General features: G+C 38.7%; 3 protein-coding genes across 4 annotated transcripts; 2 read left to right on the forward strand and 1 right to left on the reverse strand.

Moving 5' to 3' along the window:
* Positions 1-5,608: 5,608 nt before the first annotated feature.
* LOC134063550 (epoxide hydrolase 1-like) lies at positions 5,609-14,519 on the forward strand. The gene is made up of 9 exons (XM_062519116.1): positions 5,609-5,790; positions 7,496-7,706; positions 7,791-7,971; positions 8,077-8,286; positions 11,623-11,752; positions 12,128-12,342; positions 13,084-13,192; positions 13,307-13,432; positions 14,023-14,519. The coding sequence occupies exons 1-9, from the start codon at positions 5,768-5,770 to the stop codon at positions 14,228-14,230; spliced, it is 1,413 nt and encodes a 470-aa protein (XP_062375100.1). The 5' UTR covers positions 5,609-5,767; the 3' UTR covers positions 14,231-14,519.
* A 1,393-nt stretch (positions 14,520-15,912) lies between these two features.
* On the reverse strand, positions 15,913-18,657 carry LOC134063552 (cystatin-like). 2 transcript variants are annotated; one of them, XM_062519119.1, is made up of 5 exons: positions 18,479-18,657; positions 17,836-17,925; positions 17,012-17,223; positions 16,805-16,906; positions 15,913-16,308 (listed from the first exon to the last, which is right to left on the reverse strand). In XM_062519119.1, the coding sequence occupies exons 3-5, from the start codon at positions 17,210-17,212 to the stop codon at positions 16,228-16,230; spliced, it is 384 nt and encodes a 127-aa protein (XP_062375103.1). In that variant the 5' UTR covers positions 17,213-17,223; positions 17,836-17,925; positions 18,479-18,657; the 3' UTR covers positions 15,913-16,227. The 2 variants fall into 2 exon arrangements, with proteins under 2 accessions (XP_062375103.1, XP_062375102.1); XM_062519118.1 differs by lacking the exon at positions 17,836-17,925.
* Positions 18,658-18,898: 241 nt separating this feature from the next.
* Positions 18,899-23,710, forward strand: LOC134063551 (epoxide hydrolase 1-like). Its single transcript, XM_062519117.1, has 9 exons — positions 18,899-19,110; positions 20,556-20,763; positions 20,870-21,050; positions 21,149-21,358; positions 21,560-21,689; positions 22,070-22,284; positions 22,613-22,721; positions 22,839-22,964; positions 23,117-23,710. The coding sequence occupies exons 1-9, from the start codon at positions 19,088-19,090 to the stop codon at positions 23,322-23,324; spliced, it is 1,410 nt and encodes a 469-aa protein (XP_062375101.1). The 5' UTR covers positions 18,899-19,087; the 3' UTR covers positions 23,325-23,710.
* The last annotated feature ends 211 nt before the right edge of the window (positions 23,711-23,921 follow it).

The raw sequence follows: 23,921 nt of genomic DNA on the forward strand, positions 1-23,921 counted from the left end.
TGTTCACAGCTCCTCACATAAAGAAGTATTTTTAAAACTTCCCAGGTAATGATTTGCGTATACCACAGCTGATGGGTATGAACACAGCCTTTGTAACTAGCTCATCATGAACAATTTTGAGATATGCAAAATAGGTGGTTTACTGATAACATGAGGGAGCTGAAGAACACATCCCACACATCAAAAAGAAGGTTAATACAACAACTAGAATTGTCACTGACAAAAAACATGTACGGTAGTCAGCGTGTTATCGGCGAAATGAATGAATACAAACTGACAAATCAGTAAAGTGTGAGGTGTTACTCAGAAACTGGTATTTTCCCAGAAAAGGGCTTTTCATAGACACATTCAGGAGAAAGTCAGGACAACTGCAGGTGAGCTCACAGTGTTTTCTTTTTGTAATTTAAACAAGTAACACATTTGTAATTGAAAGCATTGTACTCCCTATTAAGGGAGAGATTCTCAGGGCTAGTACCACTACACATGATGCAGCATTGTATTCTAACTGAGCAGAGGCAACTAACTGGTTTGAATATTGATATTCTGATGATTAAACAGAATGACAAACGTTTTCAAGAGTAAAGCTTTGTGGACAAATGTGTCATTAATGTCCAGAATTTTTGTCACCTGATCTCTTTAGGGACACAAGCATACAAGTTCCATCTGAAATGGAGGAACCTTACAACCAGACATCAGCATATATTACACCTCAATATACCTTTATACCAACACATACCCACATGTCTGACTTTGAAAACAATGTTACATCTTTTTACAATGACACTCAGTCTAGACATTTGGAAGACATTTACTTGACAGTTGACTGCCTGAGTTTCTCAGCCATGCTCCTTGGACTATGCTTTGCTGTCTATGGATTATACGCTCTGGTTAAAACTGGTCATTTTTCTCATGTGTTTGTTATAAATCTGTTAATTTCTGATTTGATTCAAACGTTAGCCAAATTGATTCAAATTTCGAAAGACTTTCTGGTTTTATTGGCTTTGATAACAGACTATGACTCCTTCAGTGAATGTCTGGGGTTAATCTATTGTTTTGGTGTTATTGCTAATGTTTGCTTTATGGTGTTTATATCTGCTGAGAGATATGTAATGATTGCGTATCCTGTTTGGTATAGAAACATCCACACGATCAGGACACCAGTTTGCGTGTCTGTCACTGTTTGGATCATATTGTCTATCACTGTGATCATCAGTTGGTGGTTCATTGGCTATATTGAACTATTTGTTCTCTTCGTTTTGCTTCTCCCGTATCCCTTGGTGATGTTCTTTTTCATCGGGACATGGAGAGCGCTCTCCAGCAATACATCACTATCTCGTCATGAGCAGAGACGGATTATGGGAACCCTGGCTCTAATTCTTTGCATTTACACAGTCTTATTCCTACCCTTTGCATTGGTCCTGGTTGACTTTTTCCACCCAATTGTAGACCATTTGTGGATTTACCTTGTGGAGTTTGCCCAAATTCTCATGGCACTGAACCCCCTATTTGATTGTCTCCTTTATTTGTTTATAAGGAGGGATGCTAAAGATATCATGAGGGCTCTATTCTTCTGTTTTCATACAAGACACGAAGACACAAAAGCCACAGAAACTTTGATGGAAGCCCACGTCTAGTTGTTTACACTAAACAGTCCCACTAAAACTATCCCACTTTTCAAAAATGTGATTATCCCTTACGTCTGTCCTTTAGAACTTCTCAAAAGACTGATATTGTGAAGTTCAAGCAACTGTGGTGAATGGAATTCCTTCTGTAATTGTTGACTCACAGGATTGGACAAAAGACCTTGTGGCTATGAACATTCAAGGAGAATTTTACATGGACATTAATAGCTTTTGTAACACAGAATGTGTTCCCTCTGAATAATGTTGACTATACTATGTTTCAGGTCCACATTTAGCTGGACTTTCCTGTTAAAATTGTCATCGCATTGAATCTGCTGTTAGATTCTGTATATATGCTCACAACAATGGGAACAAAAATGCAGAGTTTCGACAATACTGAGTGAAGCATTCAAATCGTATGTATTTTGTTTAAGCTTGAATATATTTCTTCATTTGTTTTATTTTTTATTTTTGGTTACGATCAAGCATTGTTGATTTGATTTGATTATGCATGCTTGTAATGTTTGCAATTGAAAATGTGCAACAAGAGGAGGGCTTCAAGACCATCAGTCCACAAAACAGTTCCTCATCAGAACCTTGGACCCATGAGGTGGAAAGCAATCTTGTGGCCTACTAGGGCATTATAATATGTTGCCCCCATGTTCATAGATTGTGTGTCACTTTTCACTGTGTGATAGCTTCGAAGAAGCCTCTGGCTGCAGTGTGCAGATCGGAGACACAGATGTGTTTGGAAACTCAACGTTGCTACTTCCCGGTGCCACTGGACTGCATGGAAAAATAATAGAATGTTGCAGGACAACTGCGAAATTCAGGACCTCATGGAAAAAAACGGTAGCCAACAATTAAGCAATTACCGTAATTTCCCGGCTATTAGCCGCGGCTTATACATTGATTTTATAAAATTTCTTCTGCTATGAGGTTAATACAGGGGGCAGTTAATATGGTGTTGATATGGTTTTGTTTCATTTAACTTGCATAAAACACTGTCCTGCGGCTTATACACAATGCGGCTTATATGCGGGAAATTACTGTCGGCTTTCACATAACATAAACATATTACTACAGGATATTATACAGAAATCAGACTACCTACTGTATTGAACATGATGTCGTTTCTTAGGTTTGCATTTAAACGTTACATATTAGGAATGTATATCGAGTGTCACTGTCTCATATCGTGTCGTGATGGGACAGTCTTATTGCAGGTAAACAAGCTCAGGGTTCCCACTGATTCTATTCTTATACTGTTCTGTTTTTTATTCTTATGCTTTGTCTGTTGAGTGTTGTACTTTGAGCGCAAATATTAACCAGTGTCAAATTCAATAAGTTGACTATTTTAATGGGCCTTTCGAATCTAGTGGGGGCCACACTGCCAGAGAGGGTTGAAGTATAAGGATCTTTGGCACTGCTGTGTTGAGCACCATCAAGACAAAAGGACTCAAATCTCTGTGCCTTTTACTGTATCTCACACAATGTTTATGGATAGCTTGTGTCAATTTGTTTCACCTTCAGAGTTAAATACAAAGTTCTTCACTTTAGCTTTTCATCCCTTATTATAAACCTATCTAAAAAAAAAATCATCAGCTATTCTCTGAAGCTTTCGTAAACTTCTCAAATCATTATCACATTTGCAAACGAGTTGTGCATTTCTCAAAACAATATATTCTAACAGCAACATAATGTATTGCAAGAGTGTATAGTTCATGTCTCAAAAGTAAATAACAAGTCAGAACCATCATAATCTAAGTCCTTGTGTCATGGTTTACAAACAGAATTAAAATACTTTGTCATGTTGTTAATATTACATTGTACAAGATACTTAAATAGCTTTTTCAACTGTCTCTGATTGTACTCTAAGAATTGTGTTATCTAAATCATGGCTATGTTTTTATTGAAAATGCATGAGGCTGTGATTATTCTATGGCTGATGTACAGATCATGACAACAGCACAATGCTAATAATGTGTTTCAAAGCATTTGTGGTACAAAGATGAGATTGCTTCTATGATTTGTAGCTTGACGTGTGATGATGTGGAGGCTGAACATATCAACTCTGGTCTGAGAGATGTACCAAAGCAAGAGACTGTAACTTTCACATCCCAGGATGAAAGTAAAACTCTGCTGCTGTTTCATCACAATTGTAGTATCATCAGTACACCAGCAGAGGGCGATTATGTACTATAGTTTGTTTCTGATTGCCAAGTGCAGAATAGAATAGAATAGAATATATACTTTTTTGATCCCGTGATCAAAAATTCGTTTCTCTACATTTAACAATTTAACTGAATTAGTGAACACACACAGCACACAGTGAACACACAGTGAACACGCAGTGAGGTGAATCACACACTAACCCAGAGCAGTGAGCTGCCTGCCCAACCAGCGGTGCTCAGGGAGCAGTGAGGGGTTAGGTGCCTCGCTCAAGGGCACTTCAGCCGTCGACTGGTCAGGGATCAAACCGGCAACCCTCCGGTTACAAGCCCGAAGCCCTAACCAGTAGGCCACGGCTGCCCCCAATTGCTATTTGTTTTGCATCTTGCGCTTACTGGCTATGTTTGGCAAAACTCTACACACTCACACACTAGCTTGCATAATGTAGAGGGATAAGTTCCCAAACGTGAGAGGGATGATCTGACATAGGATGTGTGGGTGTGTGCATTTGAACATGCTCACACCTTTGTGTGTGTGTGTGTGTGTGTGTGTGTGTGTGTGTGTGTGTGTGTGTGTGTGTGTGTGTGTGTGTGTGTGTGTGTGTGTTCCGTGCTCAGCTTCATATGCTTGTTGTTAATATTACTTGCCCCAGCCCCTCATTCCTACACCTTCACCCTTGAGGAGTTCAGAAACATAAACATGGCATTTTCATTTCATTCTTTTTTGTTATTATTATTGTTAATTTCAAGTAATATTAACGAAACTGGAGTTGGGTTGTTTTGATACATGTTTTGATTAGATTGATTTAATTTATTTTGATAAAATACTGTAGATCCTATTCTTCAGTGGTTCCGTGTTGGTGGAATGAGTTGCCCAGTGCTCTCCGTTCCAGCAACAGTTTTGGATCTTTCAAGAGGGGTCTCAAGGCATATTTGTTTAATATGCACTTAGTCTTTTGAGCGTTTGTTATGTGTTATGGTTTGTATAATAGTATTGTTTTGTTATAATTTGTCCATTGTTAGAATTTGACATTTATTCTGCTATTGTCCTTAAATTTAGCCTTACCATGCTATAGTTATTGTTATTATATAATTAACTGAGTGACTTATTTGATTGCTATTCTCATTTTATTGTTTTATTTCTCATTAGGTTAGTGCTTAATTGATTGTTTTATTGATAATATTGCTATTCTCCCCTTTTGTAATTGTTCACTGTTATTTAATTTGTATTGTTATTTATTTGTATGTCGCTTTGGACAAAGGCGTCTGCTAAATAACCATAACCATAACCATAACCATAACCAAAATCACTTCAGTTTCATTGATATTACTTTGAATAAAAAGACAAACTTTTTCACTGAATGTCTGAGGTTAATCTATTGTTTTGGTGTTACAGTGATTTGGATTGCCCGCCTCACCCAATCTCAGTGACAGGTGTAATGGACAGTCAAGAACACGCAAAGGGTTTCATACCTGTGGTCTGACACTTCTCAGAAAAGGAACTACACATTCCACGTTGAACACCTACAATCACTTTACAGGCCTATGGAAATGGATAAATTGTTTTTTGTGACTATAGGCCTAGGCTATCTGTTTCCATGACTTTTGAGAGCAAGACATTGAGGCCTATCATAAGGCTAGGTGCCTTGGAGAGTCAATGTGGCAGATAATGGAGAACATTTCGGTTACAGCAATTCTCAAGGTCTAAAAAAATAGACTAATAGACTGACATTGAAAATGAGTGGAAGTTGGTAGGCGGGTTTAATAATTCCCGACAGTCGACAGATGTCGCTAGACCTACAGTTGCCTCACATTCAGTTAAAATCGGCTCAAGCTAGAGCTTCCTGTTGGAACGTACTTTAGGCTATCATTGGTTACCTACCAGTAACCTATGAATCTGACCACTGATTTTCAGGTGTAGGCTAACGCCCGAAGACTAAAACGTGTTTCAGAAAATTCGACGTGATATTCGTCATGCAGGCAGTCGAACGTTTTCTGTGAGTAGCCTACTTTCTTTACAGCACAACAGCTGAACAGTTAGCAGTGCGCATTTCAGCAAGTTGCCTAACTGTTGTTTGCTTTCCACCACTTGAGCCTACAGCGTCCCCAGAGTGAAAATATTTGTGGCTGCCCACCTCGGGCGCTCAAGGGTGCAGTGCGACTCATCTCAATCACCAGTGCTATGAAAAAATAACTTGTGTGTGTGAATGTGTGCGTGTGTGTGTGCGTGCGTGTGTGCGTGCGTGCGTGCGTGTGTGTGTGTATGTGTGTGTGTGTGTGTGTGTGTCTGTGTGCGCGCGCGCGCGCGCGCTAGCCTATAATGTGCATTGTATTGTTGTTGATCTCAGTATTGTTCTAGGCCTATCTACTGTATAATCAGATTGTTAAATAACAAATGCATAAATTATACTGTCTCAAGTCATTTGAAATATGTGAAAAGGATATCAAATATTTTAGAAATCACTCACTGTAGGCTACTGAGGTGAGGTTGGCTAATACAAGACAACAAAAGGTGTGATCAATAATGTTAAACTAATCTAACTTTTGACTAGGCCTACAGCCTGTTGCCTACGCCTATAGCCTACTGCTGTTGTTACTGTGACTGCAACTCATGTTTTAAGAAACCCATTTACAACTAACATTGAATTGTATTCAGACAATTGCTTGCAGCCAATTTTAAAGGATCGTGTTTTAGCAAAGACGATCAATTTGCGGACACTGAAATGTTTTAAACTAGACATGTTTACGAGATGCAATCAGTCTAGAAACATGAAGAGACCAGTCGGATCACAAACACAAGTATAATATGCCTACTGGGCATTAGATTACTAGAAGTCAACAGTGTTCTGTTCATAAATGATCAAATGTTCATGACTATATTCAATGATGTGAATTAATTAAAGAGAGGTCACCGGAATAACATATGCAAGACAAAATGTATGGTAATTAATCAATATTATTAAGTCGTTTTAATTGTGTCGTAAAATTTCAATTTTAGGTGTTTGATAATGAAAACTGTGAGAAGATGCTTTGCTCTCAAACCCAAATGGATCATAAAGGCCTTTTAAAAATAACCCTGTAGCATCAAACAAGAATCTTGTCAAATGCAGAGAAAAACATGCCTAGATTATGTAAACTGATAGCCTAAGTAGATAGATAGATAGATAGATAGATAGATACTTTATTGATCCCCAAGGGGAAATTCAATATAGATGATATAAACTGATGTTTCATAAATATCTTGCGCAATCATTATCACCTTGTTGCTGTAAAAAGAAAATCATCTGTCTTTTTGTAACTCCTTTACTCTGATTGCATGATAAAACGTTTAGGCATGAAAATCAATGTGATATAATTTTTTTTTTAATCATATGACACACCGATTAAAAAAAAATAAAATAAAAGAGGATGCATGTCATGTACATGGATGTAGCTTCCTTTCTCACTGTGTTTGCCACTGTTCATATGTTAGCATGGTGTGGTACCTTTAGCAGCCGTTTGCAAATAATAAAGGAAAATTTGATTTAGTCTTTGTGTTATCTCTGAATTAAAAGACGCTATGTCAGATACATAACATTTCATTTCATCAATATTTTGCATAATGTTTTGTGACTTATTACCTACTGTAACTGAGAACTTCAACGAGGACTTCCAAGCTGTTGCATTTGTTAATGTCTAACCTAATGATTTTGTATTCTGCAGCGAAACCCTTCAAGGTTTGGACCAACAACAAATACAGCTATCTTTGTCAGCAGTAGGGGTTGGACTTGTAACATGGCACCTGATATACAAGAAAAAGGTTTCAAAGACCATCCCCTTGGGTCAGGGTTGGTGGGGGAGAGGTGAAAGATCACTCAGTGAAGATGAGACAATACATCCTTTCACAGTAGAGGCTTCTGAGGAAGAAATCGAGGTAAGAAAGAAATGGAAAAATGTAAATATAAAATATGAATACTGCAGTTGAATTTTACCCTTTTATGTGGTGTTTTTGTTATAGGACCTTTATAGACGTATTGATCAAACAAGGTATACTGAGCCACTGGAAGATGGGCGCTTCCATTATGGCTTCAATTCTGTTTACCTCAGAAAGGTTGTGTCATATTGGAGAAATCAATTTGACTGGAAGAAACAGGTGAAGATGCTGAACAAGTATCCACATTTCAAAACCAAAATAGAAGGTGAGTCTACAAGATCAGATCTGAATACCCTATTTAATGATATCAACCAGTCCCAAAAGATACAAAAGCTCTTAGAATAAAAGCCTGCCTTTGCTTTGATATCAGGACTGGATATCCACTTCATTCGTGTGCGTCCACAGTATCGTGAAGGACAGAGGGTCTTGCCTCTCATGCTAGTCCATGGATGGCCAGGTTCTTTCTTTGAGTTCTACAAGATCCTTCCGCTGCTCACAGAGACACGGGATGGCCTGGCATTTGAAGTCATCTGTCCCTCTATCCCAGGATACGGCTACTCAGAAGCCCCACAAAAACAGGGTAAAGAAAATCATCACATTGTCCTATCTATGTGTTGTCCAGGTTGTCCAGGTTGCATGATGTGTTAGTTGTTCAGGATTAAGCTGAATATTATTTGTAATATTTGATAAGCACAAGACATATTCCATCATGTGATTCTGTCACTTGTGTATATACATATACAGTATACAGTACCCTCCAGAATTATTGGCACCCTTGGTAAAAGTTGACTAAAAATAGGTATAAAAAATAATCTGTAGGTGATTTATTGTACTCCCACAATGAAAACAATGAGGAAAAATATACCCTGCAAGGCAAGCAAATTTATTCTGAGAAAAAGGAAAATCTCATAAAGAAAAAAATATTTTTAACAAAAACAGCTTGCTCACAATTATTGGCACCCCTGAAACATATTATGTACAACATTTAACAGGAGCATTTTCCTATGTAAATGCAACGTTTTAAAGTAAATCAGAGTGTCTGTGAACTTTCAGAAGTAGTTCATGACGTTCTTTTTCACTATGGTATGAAAATGAAGTCACTCAGAGGCTAAATCCTCTAGTCATTTTTCAACATTGGAGAGACAAGAGAATACACTAAATTGAAATAAAAAGAAATTGTGTTGACATTTGTAAGTAAGAGAATGTCTATGGAAACTAGGTATTTTGTTGAAAATGCCTATATTTCCAATTAAAATGATGACTAAAAGGTTCTAATCATCTGGAAATGTGGTAAACATGCTTGGACAAAGACCCATGGCTATTTTGCTCCCACGCACAGTATGGAGGATGGTATGATAGGCAAAAAAATCCATAAGAACCACTGTTGAGAGTTACAGACAAAGCTATCATCTTGGGGTCACCAAGTCCCCCCAAAAAATCTTCAAAAGTGACCTCACTGCTAATAGATTATTTAGACAGCATGTCAGGTTAAAGCCAGTAGAGTCATTTAATGAACAATGTAAATGGCAGGAGTTACTGAATGGTACCATGACATGTCTGGGAGTGTGGTCTATTGTCAGATGAAAATAAAATTATGCTCTTTTGCTAAAAACACTTAAGGTGTCTTTGGTGTACATAGAAGAATGACTATACTAAAAAGAACCCCATGCCTAATCAGAATTATGGTGGAGGGGCTGTGCTATTGTGGGGCTGTTTTAATTCCCAAAGGCCTTGGGAACCTAATTAAGGTGCATGGCATCATGAACACCAAGAAAAACCTGAACATTTTCAAAGGAAATCAAACAATCTCTGCCAAGGCCCTAAAAGTTGGTCATGATTGGATCATTCATCAGGTCAATGAACCAAAACAAATGCACAGATCAAAACAAATATGGTTTACTGAACACAAAATCAAGCTTCAGACATTGCCATAGCAGTCCCCTGATCTAAACTCCATAGAAAAACAGTGGGATGAGTCAACGAGAAGAATGCACAAGTGTGGACCTAGCAATCTGGACGATCTGGGGAGGTTTTGTAAAGATGAATGGTCTTAAATCCCTTACTTTGTATTCTCAATCTTTATGGGGTGTCAGAGACGAATATTACATGCAGTTTTATTGACAAAGGGAGGTTTAAGAAGGTATTACAAGTAGGGGTGCCAATAATTGTGAGTGACGTGTTTTTATTAAAAACATTTATTTCTTTATGAGATTTTCCTTTTTCTCAGAATAAATTTGCTTCCCTTGCAGGGTGTATTTTTCCTCATTGTTTTCATTGTGGGAGTACAATAAATCACCTAAAGATTATTTTTTAGACCTATTTTTAGTCAACTTTTACCAAGGGTGCCAATAATTCTGGAGGGTACTGTATAATATATACTGTAGTATTATATAATAATGATAATAATTGTTAAAGGTAGATGTGTCGGGCAGTTGTGAGGTAGTTGGAACAGCACTCAAAAATTAAGGTATAAGATGGGATTTATTGGTTCCCCAAATAAGGCCAGCAAAGGCACCCGTTTAGAATGTAAAAAAAGGAAAAATTAAATACTTTTGACTAAAGAAAGGGAAAGCAAATGACTTGATAGTCAAAGAAAACAGACATAAGACTAGTCAAAACAATATCAAAGTTAGATCACAAAAGACTACGCAACTAGTCACAAATTTAGAGCAGAGCTTTCTCAGACTTACGTCTGTTCACATTCAACTCTCTCTCCCCCAAGCAACTAGCATGGGCTTAAATAGGGCCTGATTGCACTCCTAATTGGATCATACCACTACATAACACAGGGGTGTTTCAGAATACCCTTTGATACCAGCTAATATAAGCCAATAAGCCAGAATACAGCCAATACACATCTACAGATCATCTGAAGATCATTCTTCTAAACTTTGGCATATGCCTATCAACAAATCTATAAATCATTAAAACACAGAATTACACAAATTCAACACATGTACAAAAGACAGCACATTTTAAATGTCTGATAGTAGGCAGCGCCTCGCTGCCGTGACGGTGGCGACTCGCCCCGTCACAATAATAATACATTTTATTTAAGAGCGGGAGGGAGTGGGAACATGGAGGAGATTAGACAAATGTAGGAGGGCGAGGTCATGGCCTTGAAAGTAAACAGGAGGACTTTAAATTGGATGCGGAATGGAACCGGGAGCCAGTGGAGCTGTTGGAGGACAGGAGTGATGAGTGATTTAAAACAGGTGGTGAATGGAGGGGGGTAAGAGTTCTGATACGGGCAGCTGAATTCTGAACTAGTTGAAGTTTATGAAGGGATTTATTAGGGAGGCCGAAAAGGAGAGAGTAGCAGTAATCCAGACGGGAAGTGACGAGACTGTGGACAAGGATGGCAGCAGTATGGGGGGTAAGGGAAGGGCGGCGGCAATATATCTTAGGTAGGTGGAAGTAAGCAGATTGAGTAATGTTATTGATGTGGGATTGAAAGGATAGTGTGCTGTCAAGGATGACAACCAGACTTTTAACCTGTGGAAGGGTAAAACAGAGGAGTTATCAATAGTAAGAAAAACGATTTTGGATAGCGTGGATTTGGTACCCTGGTGTTGTTACTGTTTAGTTCAAGACAGTTTTGGGTGAACCAAGTTTTTATTTCAGACATGCAATCAGTAAGGAAGGTGGGTGGCAGAGTGGACGAAGGTTGGCTGGAGAGGTAGAGCTGGGTGTCATCTGCATAACAGTGGAAATGAATGTTAAATTTGCGGAAGATATTGCTGAGGGGAAGGAGGTAAATGATGAAGAGTAGGGGCACCAGAAGTGATGGAGGATGGGAAGGATTTAATGGACTTAAGTTGAATGAACTGAGTGCGGCCAGAGAGGTAGGATGTGAACCAGTCTAACAGAGTGTGGGTGATGCCAATGACTTTGTGTAGATGTGTTTGATCTACAGGATTTAACTCGATGGACGCTGCTCGAGTCTTTCTGAAGCTGATGGAGCGCCTGGGATTCACAGAGTTCTACCTTCAGGGGGGTGACTGGGGCTCTCTCATCACAACCAATATGGCCCAGATGAAGCCTGAGTGAGGATGTCCTTTTGTTTAACTTTTTAGTAGTTAGGTCACTACTTTTAGACCAAAACTCTTTACTGCTGATTTAAAGGAGCTATGGTGTGATTTGTGTTCAAAGCAGCCACACAGCACTCCTCCATCGATTTGCATGATATTTAATACAGTGCCGGCCTGGTGCTAGCTGTTTTGAATGCAAATTTTAGTGGAAATCAGATATACAGAGAGCGCATTGCATCCGAACGATTGCTGCATCACATAGCTTGTACCTGATTTCCGACAGTTTTCAACAAAAAAATACACAAAACACCTTTTCGAGAAATATAGCAACATAAACCTCACACAATTTCAGTCTGAATTATGGCACCAACTTTCTACTCTTACTTGTAGATGCGTCAAAGGCCTCCACTTGAACATGCTTGCTGTCACAAGGGGAGGTCTTGGTATGCTGCTGTCTCTGATCATTGGACCATACCTGCCTTTCCTGGTTGGCTTCACACGTGAAGATGTCCGTCGGCTCTTCCCATACTTTGAAAAGAATGTGTATGAGATGTTGAAGGAGACGGGATATTTGCATATTCAGGCCACTAAGCCAGACACAGCAGGTAGACTTTGTTTGTTGTTGCAAAAGTACTTGATTTAATTACTAATGATGTGTTCTTTTCGCATTTGGATAGTTCCAGTCTTTGATTAAGATTGGCTGAATCGCGTTCGATGCCGTTGTAAGGCCCAACACAAACATACACCTTGACAGCATTTCGTTCTATAGTAATGCGTTCCCACAACTTGCACAACAGTTGGAGCAGAGAGGATTCAAGAGGATCAAGGATCTTTGGTTAGAGTAACTGCATCTCTATGTTGCATGGCAACCATTCTGATAACATGCTAAATATATTTCTTGGCGGAAGAATGGTTATCTGTCTCTGTGAATACATTGTTACATTCCTCATTGCTGTGCCTTTGTTTCATGAAATCCTGCCAGATAGATGTAGTAACCGTTTTAGAAAAGCAATAAGCCACTCGAGTAAGTAGTTTATACTGATTGCAGAACAGCTAAGGGATTTGAGGCACTCCACTTGCAGGGCCTGGTTTGATAATGGTATCGCAATGGTAGCTGCTTTCTTGAAAAAGAGAGATTTTAATCTCAACAAGTTTTTACCTGGTTCAATAAAGTATATATGTTTATACGTGTGTGAGGGGTGGGGGTGATGTTGGCTGAATTATAATTGAGAATGCAAGAATGCCTAATCGAGGAATAATGGTAGGCCACCGCTATGTTCAATATGAATGCAATGGATTATTTGAAGCAGCAGTAGCAAAAAGTTTGATTCCATCTTCCACTTCAGGCTGTGGTGTGAACGACTCCCCAGTTGGGCTGGCTGCCTACATTCTGGAGAAATTCTCCACTTGGACTGACAAGCAGAACAGAGACCTAGAGGATGGGGGCTTGGAGAGGTGAGCTGTTAGGTATGTTCTGACGGATGTCAGAATATAACATGTACCGGTCCACTCTAATGATCTATATGCACATAACTCATCTTCAAAAGATCTATTTCTGCTCTGATCCAGGAAATATTCCCTGGATGACCTTCTCACCAATATTATGATCTACTGGACCACTGGAACTATTGTCTCCTCAATGCGCTTCTATAAAGAGAACCTGAAATCTAATCCTGAGAAGAGAATAGACAGCAGGTCAGTGCAATACAAAGAATTATGTCATCATATAATGAATTTCAAATGTGAATGAGTAGTATAGCCAACTTTGTAAATGCTCAGTGCACACTGAACCTAACTTTCATGTTAGGGCGTGTGTGTCCACCAATTGCATTTTTTGTGCCAAGGGCGGCTATTTTCTGTACAAATCCTTGGAAGTTCAGCGTTTACAGTGCTCAGCGCCCCTGGTGGGCAAAAGCTCTCAACACTGACCCTTTTTTTTTTTTTTTTTAAATCTGAAATCTCAATCTCTTGATTGGCCATGTCTCTCGACGACCAATCAAAACATTATAACGTAGCAACAATAAACACTTGACTGAAGTGCTCTGAAAATGAGGTTGAGGGCACTGTCAGCGCAAAAAAAAATGCAATTGATGGACACAGGCCCTTATTCAACTCTGTACAGTATTAAAACATGTTGTGTTGATTTGTTGTGTACATTGTGAATTATTTTCTTTAAAAAAAAAAAAAAAAAGACAAAGCAATGATCAGAACACCAGCTTCTCAAAGTCAGAGCTGTCATCCAGTGACCATGTTCCTGCTTAACATAATTAATGCTTTGCCTGCAGGACTGGCATTTATGTGCCGATGGGATTTGCTGCTTTCCCCCAAGAGCTGCTGCACTGCCCCCAGGCCTGGGCCTGCTGGAGGTACAAGGACATCCGCTCCTACTCCTACATGTCCAGTGGGGGGCACTTCGCTGCCTTTGAGGAGCCCAAGCTGTTGGCAGACGACTTTGTGCAGTTTGTGAAAAAGGTGGAATGCAAAAAGTTATGAATTGTATTAACTTTTAGTTAGTTTAGTTTGCGATGATAAAATTAATAAAAACCAAAACCAAGATAACCAAAATTCACAATAAGAAAGAGTAATGCACTTTTTTACTGCACTTTAATATAAAAAAAGATGTTTGTTTAACCATTTTATTAGCGTGGACAAGGCAGTACCATTCAGTCCTTCTTTGTGATCAGTAGGGTAGAGCTCAGTAGTGCTTTAGGGCTGACATGTGAAAGATTATGTATTAAGTTTGTTTGTTAAATTGTAAAATAAATACTACAGTTGTAGTAAACTGATTTATGTTCAATATGTTCAATTCTCTGTTAATGTTTTGAAAGATTTATGTATTTTTGTAGAGTGTACCTGAAATTGATAGCAAATCTCCTGAAGCCTATTAAATGTGTCAAGTAAATTGGCCTACTACAGTGATAATATAATAATTTACTCACTTAAGATGATCAAAATTCACAAAAAAAATGAATATGCTGATTGCACTTTTATACTGTATATAAAAAAGAGCTGTGTTAAACGCATAAACCATAATTGTAACAACATGAAGAGCAATATTAGAGATTGCTTTCAGAACGATTGTGAGAGCGATAAAAAGCTGACATTCATTAACACGAGGAGAGACTTTTCTTATCATTGGTCAGGGTGGATGCTTTTATCATTATAGTTATCCTCATACAGTATCTCCTGGTGTGAACGGCCCTTAAGACTGGGTACTAAACCCTGTGATATGACTCTGGCTTTAGACATTTTTGACGGGTAATTTATATAGACAATGGTAGACATTCAAATACTCTCAAATACTACTGCTAATAACTATCAAGTGAAAGAGATTATGCATATTGAAAGTGTTTTGTTCAACCAAGATCTCAAGAAGTGATCAATTAGAAATGACAGCGCTGTTAGGGAACTGTACATCTGACCAAGTGCATATCAGATACACTCTAAAAAAACAAAGGTGTTTAAATGGTTCTTTGGATCTCTGGATGGTTCCATAGAGGGTCAAAACTCCATTACATCAGGCAAACCGTTGCCTCAGTGGTTCTTTGAAGCATTGAAAAAGGTTCCTCTGGCATTGCTCTGAAGAACTGGTGGCCCATTATTAGTGTACATTCATGCAAAAGGTTTGGCTAGCAGTGTGTACAGCCTCCAGTACCTATAGAAACATTTTAATAGAACATTAAAACCTTTGCATTCATAAATGTTAAACTCTTATGGAGTAAAACTTGTCACCTCAAACCGAATTTGTTGTATTTGAATGTTGAGCGATTGTATTGAGAAACAAAATTTTAATAGTATAGTATATGCTGAAATTGCATTCATTAGATTTGAACTGAATACAGTACCAATGAATTTGAAATTGAATATAATATTTTGACATTGAATTTATTTGCTCTGATATATAAATTATCCTCACTGAAAATGTTGCTCTTTGCACTTTCACATTCAGTTCACACAATTCAGTTTCAGATCATGAAATTCCATTTCAGTCTAGACAAAAACAGCTGGTCACTGAGGAAGAACAGTCGAGTGTAAATCCATTGATCACAGCATTTTAGTTACACAATCTGCCTCACGTAGCCTATAGAAACGATTCATGAGTTGCAACATAATCACATAACTCCACACACACCTCAAGGCCGATAGTGTAGAAAATCTTTTATTTTGATGGAAAGGTTGGTTAGAATTGACAACAGTTGGATTAGGAGCATTTCACTGCTCATTATCCTTGTGTATGTGACAAAAAAACTTGAACATGGACTTGATGATGTATTAAAATGTGGTAAGTAGTTGTTCATTTGAATAAAAAACAAGATGTCATTAGAATACTTAATGATTATTACTACATGTGACAATCCTTGAAAAACAAGAAAGAAGGCCGCACTATGCATAGTCACCATTTATTCACACAGACGCGTTTCGGCATTCTGCCTTCCTCAGTGTGACGTGTGACAATCCAAAATCTTTCTGGACATGGAAGCTTCTTCTATCTAATGTTTGCAGACATTCCTCATAAACTTAGGTGGGCCCAGCCATGGTTGACTCCAGACCTCAAAATTGCATGTGTATGGCTGAAAAAGAGAAAACATGAAAGTGTTTGTAAATTGAAAGAGAATGTAACATTTTACATTTACAGCTAATGCTGCCTTCACATAGCCTGGAGACCAGACTCTCTTCTTCGCAGAGTCTGGCCTAGATTCATTGGCAAACGTTTATTTCCTGGTTTGTGGACGCTTGTCTGAAGTTTGAATTCATGGGCGTTCAATCACTAATGTTGTTTACATGATTAAAACATTTGTATGTTTTACATTATTCATATTTCATGGCCCACTTGATCCTTGTCTTTTGCTCTTCATTGCAACACTGGAAATGGTTATCAGCAGAAATACTTTGAACCAAAAAACACACAATCTTCCTAGTATCCCATGGTTGTCCAAATTAAAAGTTGGAATAACTACTTCACAACTCTGGATACTAGACTATTATCACACAGGGTAAACAATAAAAATAGTAATCATGAGACCATCATTTCAAATAACGTTAGGAGTACTAAAATGGTCAGCATACTTTGAGCTCTGAGTTGTCCTTGGCACATATCTCCTGTGGGGATGGTTTGCAGCCAGATATAGACATTTCCACTTCAAACCTGTACATGATCCCTGAAACAACCTGTAGGAACAATCACATTATACTACACATTGGATTTCAGGCTCATTGAAAGCATTAACATGCCTGCGTAGAAAATGAGAGACACTTAAATGACCGCAGACAAACCTGACTGGTGGCCTTGATCACTTTCACCACTTTGTAGATGTACACATCATTCTGCCTGTTGAATTCATCGACTGCGAAATTTAAAGCATCTTTCACCTCAGGACTATTAACATCTATATCAGTTATTTCTCCTGACTTATGAGAAGTGCTGACCCCGGCAACAGCCAGGGTGACCAGTAGGGCTGCAGTAGTCCAGAACATGGCCTCTGCTTCTGTTCAATGAAGTAGAAAGTGAGTGTCTTGAAAGGTCTCTGAGGCTCTTCAACTCTGATCGCACCTATATAAACTGCATGGTGGTGATGATGATTAAGGGGGAGGACAGTATAGTGTTTGAACAATGAATAAAAAGATACAATTGGGCTAACAAGAATGCTTCAGGTGGAGCAGACAGAGTATTCATGGGAAATGCAGGTCACACCCTTATGGTCATGTTATGTCATGGTCATGACCAACATAACATACTGTATCTCAAGTGAAAGCATGGGAGTACTTCATCACTTTCATGATTACTTTAAAACCGCCACTATTTTGATGCGTTATAATTAGCGACCAGATCATGGCATGGGTTTTGTTAGAAAATTCACACCCGTTCTTCCCGGTTGAATTGCTCACATAGTTCTCATCACACATACAGTATATGACACACAGAGTAACACACAACATACTGTATCTCAACTGAAAGCATGGGCGTAATTTATGGTGGGGATGGTAAGGTCATGTCCCCATCACTTTTCTTACTTAAAATATTTCCCTCCACTATGTTTTGATATATGACATACAGTACATGTGTGACATGTGCTTGCATATGCGTTTTAAATTGTAACCTGATCATGGCAGGCATCTTGGTTCCAAATTCACACCCGTTCTTCTTGGTTCAATTGTTCAGTTCTCATCACACACAGCTGTTTGGATACCTGGGGTCGGGAAATCAATTGAGGTGTGAGCAACAGGAACTGTCATAAAGGAATGAGGGTAGGCCATTGAGAACCATGTCAGGTCAAGGGTCAGAAAAAACATGTCACACCGAACAGTATGTCACGTGTTTGCATTAGAAACCTTGTTTGTTTACTATTTACTTATATTTTGAAATATAGCCTATTGATAAATGGAAATATATTTATTTGACATAGCTGTTCTTATACTGGAATATGTTTGCTGCATATGGGTATGCTATTCTCCTTAGATATTCACAATCACAGTGACAGGTGTTATGAACAGTCAAGAACACATGAAGGGTTTCATCATGCCTGTGGTCTAACAATTTTTCAGATAAGGAACATTAGGCCTATTTCACATTAGGTGCATCCACTTTGTTTTTAAATGGAAAGGGATGATGAATTGATTCTATCTTTAGATATTGCTGTCTATTTCATATCTAACAACCCTTTGTCATGTACAACAAAATAGACCTATTGCATTACTGGGAGTTAACAGTATAGGCTGAGTGAATCAGCTGTCATAACTGACCTTTATATCTGCATTTTCTTTCTTTCTTTTTTATCAAAAGAGGCATGGATAATCAGTTTGTGGCTTTGGAAAAAGTCTGCACCTCTTCGCCTCTTGAACAGACCAGATAGGCTATTGTTGAATGGAGTAGGCTATTTTGACCAGGCTGTGTTTTGTCTGTGTTGACCTGTCTATGTCTGTGTTGATTTGTTTGGCTCGCCATACACTGGTTGCTGGCCGCAACAATTGGTTGTTGCACCAGCACGTTACAACGTGAAAAGATGTATGGGTGAGTTGCAATTGTTATTATTGGGCAAACCATACCAGTGTTGGAGTGAAAAAGTAGAGTAGGCTAGACTGACTGACATTGATAATGAGTGGCAGATGAAAATGGCCTTTGGAGTGGGCGGGTTTACTAATGTCGACAGATGTTGCCCTACCTCTAGTTTCCTCACATTTGCCCTAGTCCAAACGCGGTCAATTAGATCTTCTTGGAACGTAGCCTACTCAATCGTAGGTTACCTACCAGTAGTAGAAGTAGGCTAGTCCATGAACATGCCTGTTTTTCAGGTGTAGGCTAATGCCCGAAGACCAAAACTTGTTTTAAGAAAATTCGACGTGACATTCACCATGCAAGCAGTCGAACATTTTCTGTGAGTAGGCCTAGCTGTTGACACAACACACGATTTTTTTGTTGTGCACATTTCAGGAAGTTAGCCTAACTGTTTTAAGGGAGCAATAGGCCTTTCTAGGCTATACTAACTGTTTATTGTGGACATTGTTACGAGCTCGTCAAACGTCAGTGGGGTACAGATGCGTTTTTGCGCTCGCTAACGCCTGGCTTGCATTAGGCTACTGTTACACTCCCTCCCGAACGATTGTGGGCGGTAGTCTAATCGAGTTCGGTAAGAAAAAGAAGGAGAGTAAAGGGAATTGAAATGTAACGTCATATGGTTATTTTTCACCGCGTTCCCAAGCGAAGATAGCCCAGCTCTGGCGCAGGAGGGTGCAGTGCGACTGGTTTTACAATCACAGCTTTAATGCTATGACAAATAACTTTTCACATTTGTTTATACATAGGCTATAATACAACAATGAAAAGTTATCATAAGATATATATATATATATAAATATATATATATATATATATATAAATGGTTCAGCATTGTTCCAGGCCTACCTGTTGCCTAATCAGTTTGTGAAATACCAAATGCATTAATTACACTGACCCACTTAAGTCATTAAAATAAGGCCAACGTGAAAAGGATATCAAATCCTTTGCAAATCACTCACTGTATTAATAAGGTGTGGATGCATAATGCAAGACAGCAAATGGTGTGATCAATAACATTATAGTTTCCCTACGCCTATACTGCTGTTGCTTTTTCAATTAGGCTACTGTGACTGCAAGCAACCCATTATCACTAAAATATTGAATTCAGACAATTATGTGTAACAAAATAAAAAGGATAGAATTTCAGCAAATACATTCAATTTTATAGTGTTAGCTACTGGAATGTCTTAAAGACACCTTTACGAGATGCACTCAGTGCAGGTTTGTAGAGGCAGGAAGAGACCAGTCAATTAAACACAAGGCTATACTGTAATATGCCTACTGGCCGTAGATTCATACTAGAAATCTCAACAGTTCATCGCCACAATCTTTATCAACTTTTTGCTCTAAGAAGAGAAGTATTGTCTTTCTTTTTTTAACTCCTTTATTCCGATTGCATGATACAAAGTTTAGTCATGAAAATCAATCTGAACTAATTTGAATATCATGCATTAAGAAAAGGATAACTTCCCTTCTCACAGTCAACCAATTCCCTTCTCTCACTCAACAGATTCTGTTCATAGCATGGCGTGGTACCTTTTTGCAGCCTTTTGCAAATCAAATGATAAAGTTTTTGTGTTATCTCTGAATTAAAAGTCGCTCAGTCAGTTACATAACATTTAATTTGATCAATAGTGTGTTGCATAATGAGTTTGGCCAACAACTGAACCTTGCTATGACTTATTACCTAACCAAGGACTTAAAAAAGAACTTCCGAGCTGTTACATTTGTTAATGTCTAACATAATGATTTTGTATTCTGCAGGGAAACCCTTCAAAGTTTGGACCAGCGACTACTGTTGTCACTGTCAGCAGTAGGGATTGGACTTGTAACATGGTACCTGATATTCAAGAAAAAGGTTTCAAAGACCATTCCCTTGGGTCAGGGTTGGTGGGGGGGAGGTGAGAGATCACTCAGTGAAGATGAGACAATACATCCTTTCACAGTAGAGGCTTCTGAGGAAGAAATCGAGGTAAGAAAGAAATTGAAAAATGTAAATCATGTATAAAATATGAATACTGCAGTTGAATTTAACCCTTTTATATGGTGACTTCCTTGTATGGTGTTTTTGTTCTTAGGACCTTTATAGACGTATTGATCAAACAAGGTATACTGAGCCACTGGAAGATGGCCGCTTCCATTATGGCTTCAATTCTGTTTACCTCAGAAAGGTTGTGTCATATTGGAGAAATCAATTTGACTGGAAGAAACAGGTGAAGATGCTGAACAAGTATCCACATTTCAAAACCAAAATAGAAGGTGAGTCTACAAGATCAGGTCTGAATACCCCATTTAATGATATCAACCAGTCCCAAAAGATACAAGAACACTTGTAGTAAAGGCCTTTCTTTGCTCAGGACTGGATATCCACTTCATTCGTGTGCGTCCACAGTATCGTGAAGGACAGAGGGTCTTGCCTCTCATGCTAGTTCATGGATGGCCAGGTTCTTTCTTTGAGTTCTACAAGATCCTTCCGCTGCTCACAGAGACACGGGATGGCCTGGCATTTGAAGTCATCTGTCCCTCTATCCCAGGATACGGCTACTCAGAAGCCCCACAAAAACAGGGTAAAGAAAATCATCACATTGTCCTCTATATTATGTGTTTGGAGTCCAGGTTGCATGACGTGTCAGCTCTCAGGATTTAGCTTAATATTATTTGTAATATTTGATATTGTAAGCACAAGACATATTCCTCCAATTTTGCCCATCATGTGATTGTCACTTATAAGCTGTTTTTGAATATGTGTCAATGTGTTGGATCTATAGGATTTAACTCGATGGACGCTGCTCGAGTCTTTCTGAAGTTGATGGAGCGTCTGGGATTCACAGAGTTCTACCTTCAGGGGGGTGACTGGGGCTCTCTCATCACAACCAATATGTCCCAGATGAAGCCTGAGTGAGGATGTCCTTTCTTTCGACTTTTTAGTAGTTAGCTCACTAGTTTTAGACCAGAACTCTTTACTGCTGATTTAAAGGAGCTTGGATTTGAGTATGCTGAATGTAGCCACACAGCACTCTTCCATCAAATTGCATGATATTTAATACAGCGCCACCTGTGCTACAGAATGGTATTACAAGAGGGTTGGCCTGCTGCTAGCTGGTTTGCATGCTAACTTTAGTGGATCATATCTGGGCAACACATTACATCAAAATGATTGTTGCATCACATTCTGTAGTTCGTAGGTGATTTCTAACACCTTTTCAAAAAACAAAATAAAACAAAACACAGTTTCACTCTGAATTATGGCACCAACCTTCTGCTCTTACTGCTCTTAGATGTGTCAGAGGCCTACACTTGAACATGCTTGCCATGGTACGGGGAGGTCTTGGTATGGTGCTCTCTCTATTCATTGGATCATACCTGCCTTTCCTGGTTGGCTTCACACGTGAAGATGTCCGTCGGCTCTTCCCATACTTTGAAAAGAATGTGTATGAGATGTTGAAGGAGACGGGATATATGCACATTCAGGCCACTAAGCCAGACACAGCAGGTAGACTTTGCTTGTTGTTGCAAAAGTACTTGATTTAATTACTAATGATTGTGGTATAATGATGTGTTCTTTTCGCATTTGGATAGTTCCAGTCTTTGATTAAGATTGGCTGAATCGCATTCGATGCCATTGTAAGGCCCAACACAAACATACACCTTGACAGCATTTTGTTCTATATTAATGCGTTCCCACAACTTGCACAACAGTTGGAGCAGAGAGAGTTAAAGAGGATCAAGGATCTTTGGTTAGAGTAACTGCATCTCGATGTTGCATGGCAACCATTCTGAAGCAGCAGTAGCAAAAAGTTTGATTCCATCTTCCACTTCAGGCTGTGGTGTGAACGACTCCCCAGTTGGGCTGGCTGCCTACATTCTGGAGAAATTCTCCACTTGGACTGACAAGCAGAACAGAGTTCTAGAGGATGGGGGCTTGGAGAGGTGAGCTGTTAGGTACAGTATGTTCTGACGGATGTCAGAATATAACATACCGGTCCACTCTAATGATCTATATGCACATAACTCATCTTCAAAATATTTATTTCTGCTCTGATCCAGGAAATATTCCGTGGATGACCTTCTCACCAATGTTATGATCTACTGGACCACTGGAACTATTGTCTCCTCAATGCGCTTCTATAAAGAGAACCTGAAATCTAATCCACTGAATAGAATAGATAGCAGGTAAGTGCGATACAAAGAATTATTGCATATAATGAATTTCACATGGAGATACACCAGTAACCAGACACCAGCTGACTTCAGCTTCTCAGACCCTGAGCTGTCCACCTTTTCAATGATCATCTACCCGCTTAACATAGACTTTTTGCCTGTAGGACTTGCATTTATGTGCCGATGGGATTTGCTGCTTTCCCCCAAGAGCTGGTACACACCCCCCAGGCCTGGGCCCACTGGAGGTACAAGGACATCCGTTCCTACTCCTACATGTCCAGTGGGGGGCACTTCGCTGCCTTTGAGGAGCCCAAGCTGTTGGCAGACGACTTTGTGCAGTTTGTGAAAAAGGTGGAATGCAAAAAAATTTGAATTGTCTACATACTTGTTCTTAATGAGCTAGCCAAAACTAGGCTAAAGAGATTTATTATGTAAAATTGTCAAATTAAATACAAATTAAATAAATGTATTTACTTATGATAATCAAAATTCACAGAAAGAAATATTAACATGCCAAATTTTATTGTATATTGAAAAAAATCTTAGTGTGGACAAGGCAGCTACCATTCAGTCCTCCTGTATGATCAATGGGTATTATACTGTAGCTCAGGAGTGCTGACATGTGAAACATTATGTTTGTTTATTAAATTGTAAAACAAATACCGTGCAGTGATAAAATTATTTACTTATTTACGATCATCAGTGCTTTAATTAAATCTGCTTGCTTTTAGTAGAAAACTAAAACCTTTCCATTCATAAATATTAAATTCTCTGTGTTAATGTAATGAAGGATTTACGTATTTTCATAGAGTATACCTGAAATGAATAACATAACTCCTGTAGCCTAATAAAGGTGTTTATGATTTAATCATAACTGAAAACTGAAACACACATAGAATTAATTGGAGACACAACTTAACAAAATAACTCCAGCACATCTATCTATCTATCTATCTATCTTGGCAATCT

Source organism: Sardina pilchardus, chromosome 18 (genome assembly GCF_963854185.1).
Source record: "Sardina pilchardus chromosome 18, fSarPil1.1, whole genome shotgun sequence".
Lineage (NCBI taxonomy): Eukaryota > Metazoa > Chordata > Actinopteri > Clupeiformes > Clupeidae > Sardina > Sardina pilchardus.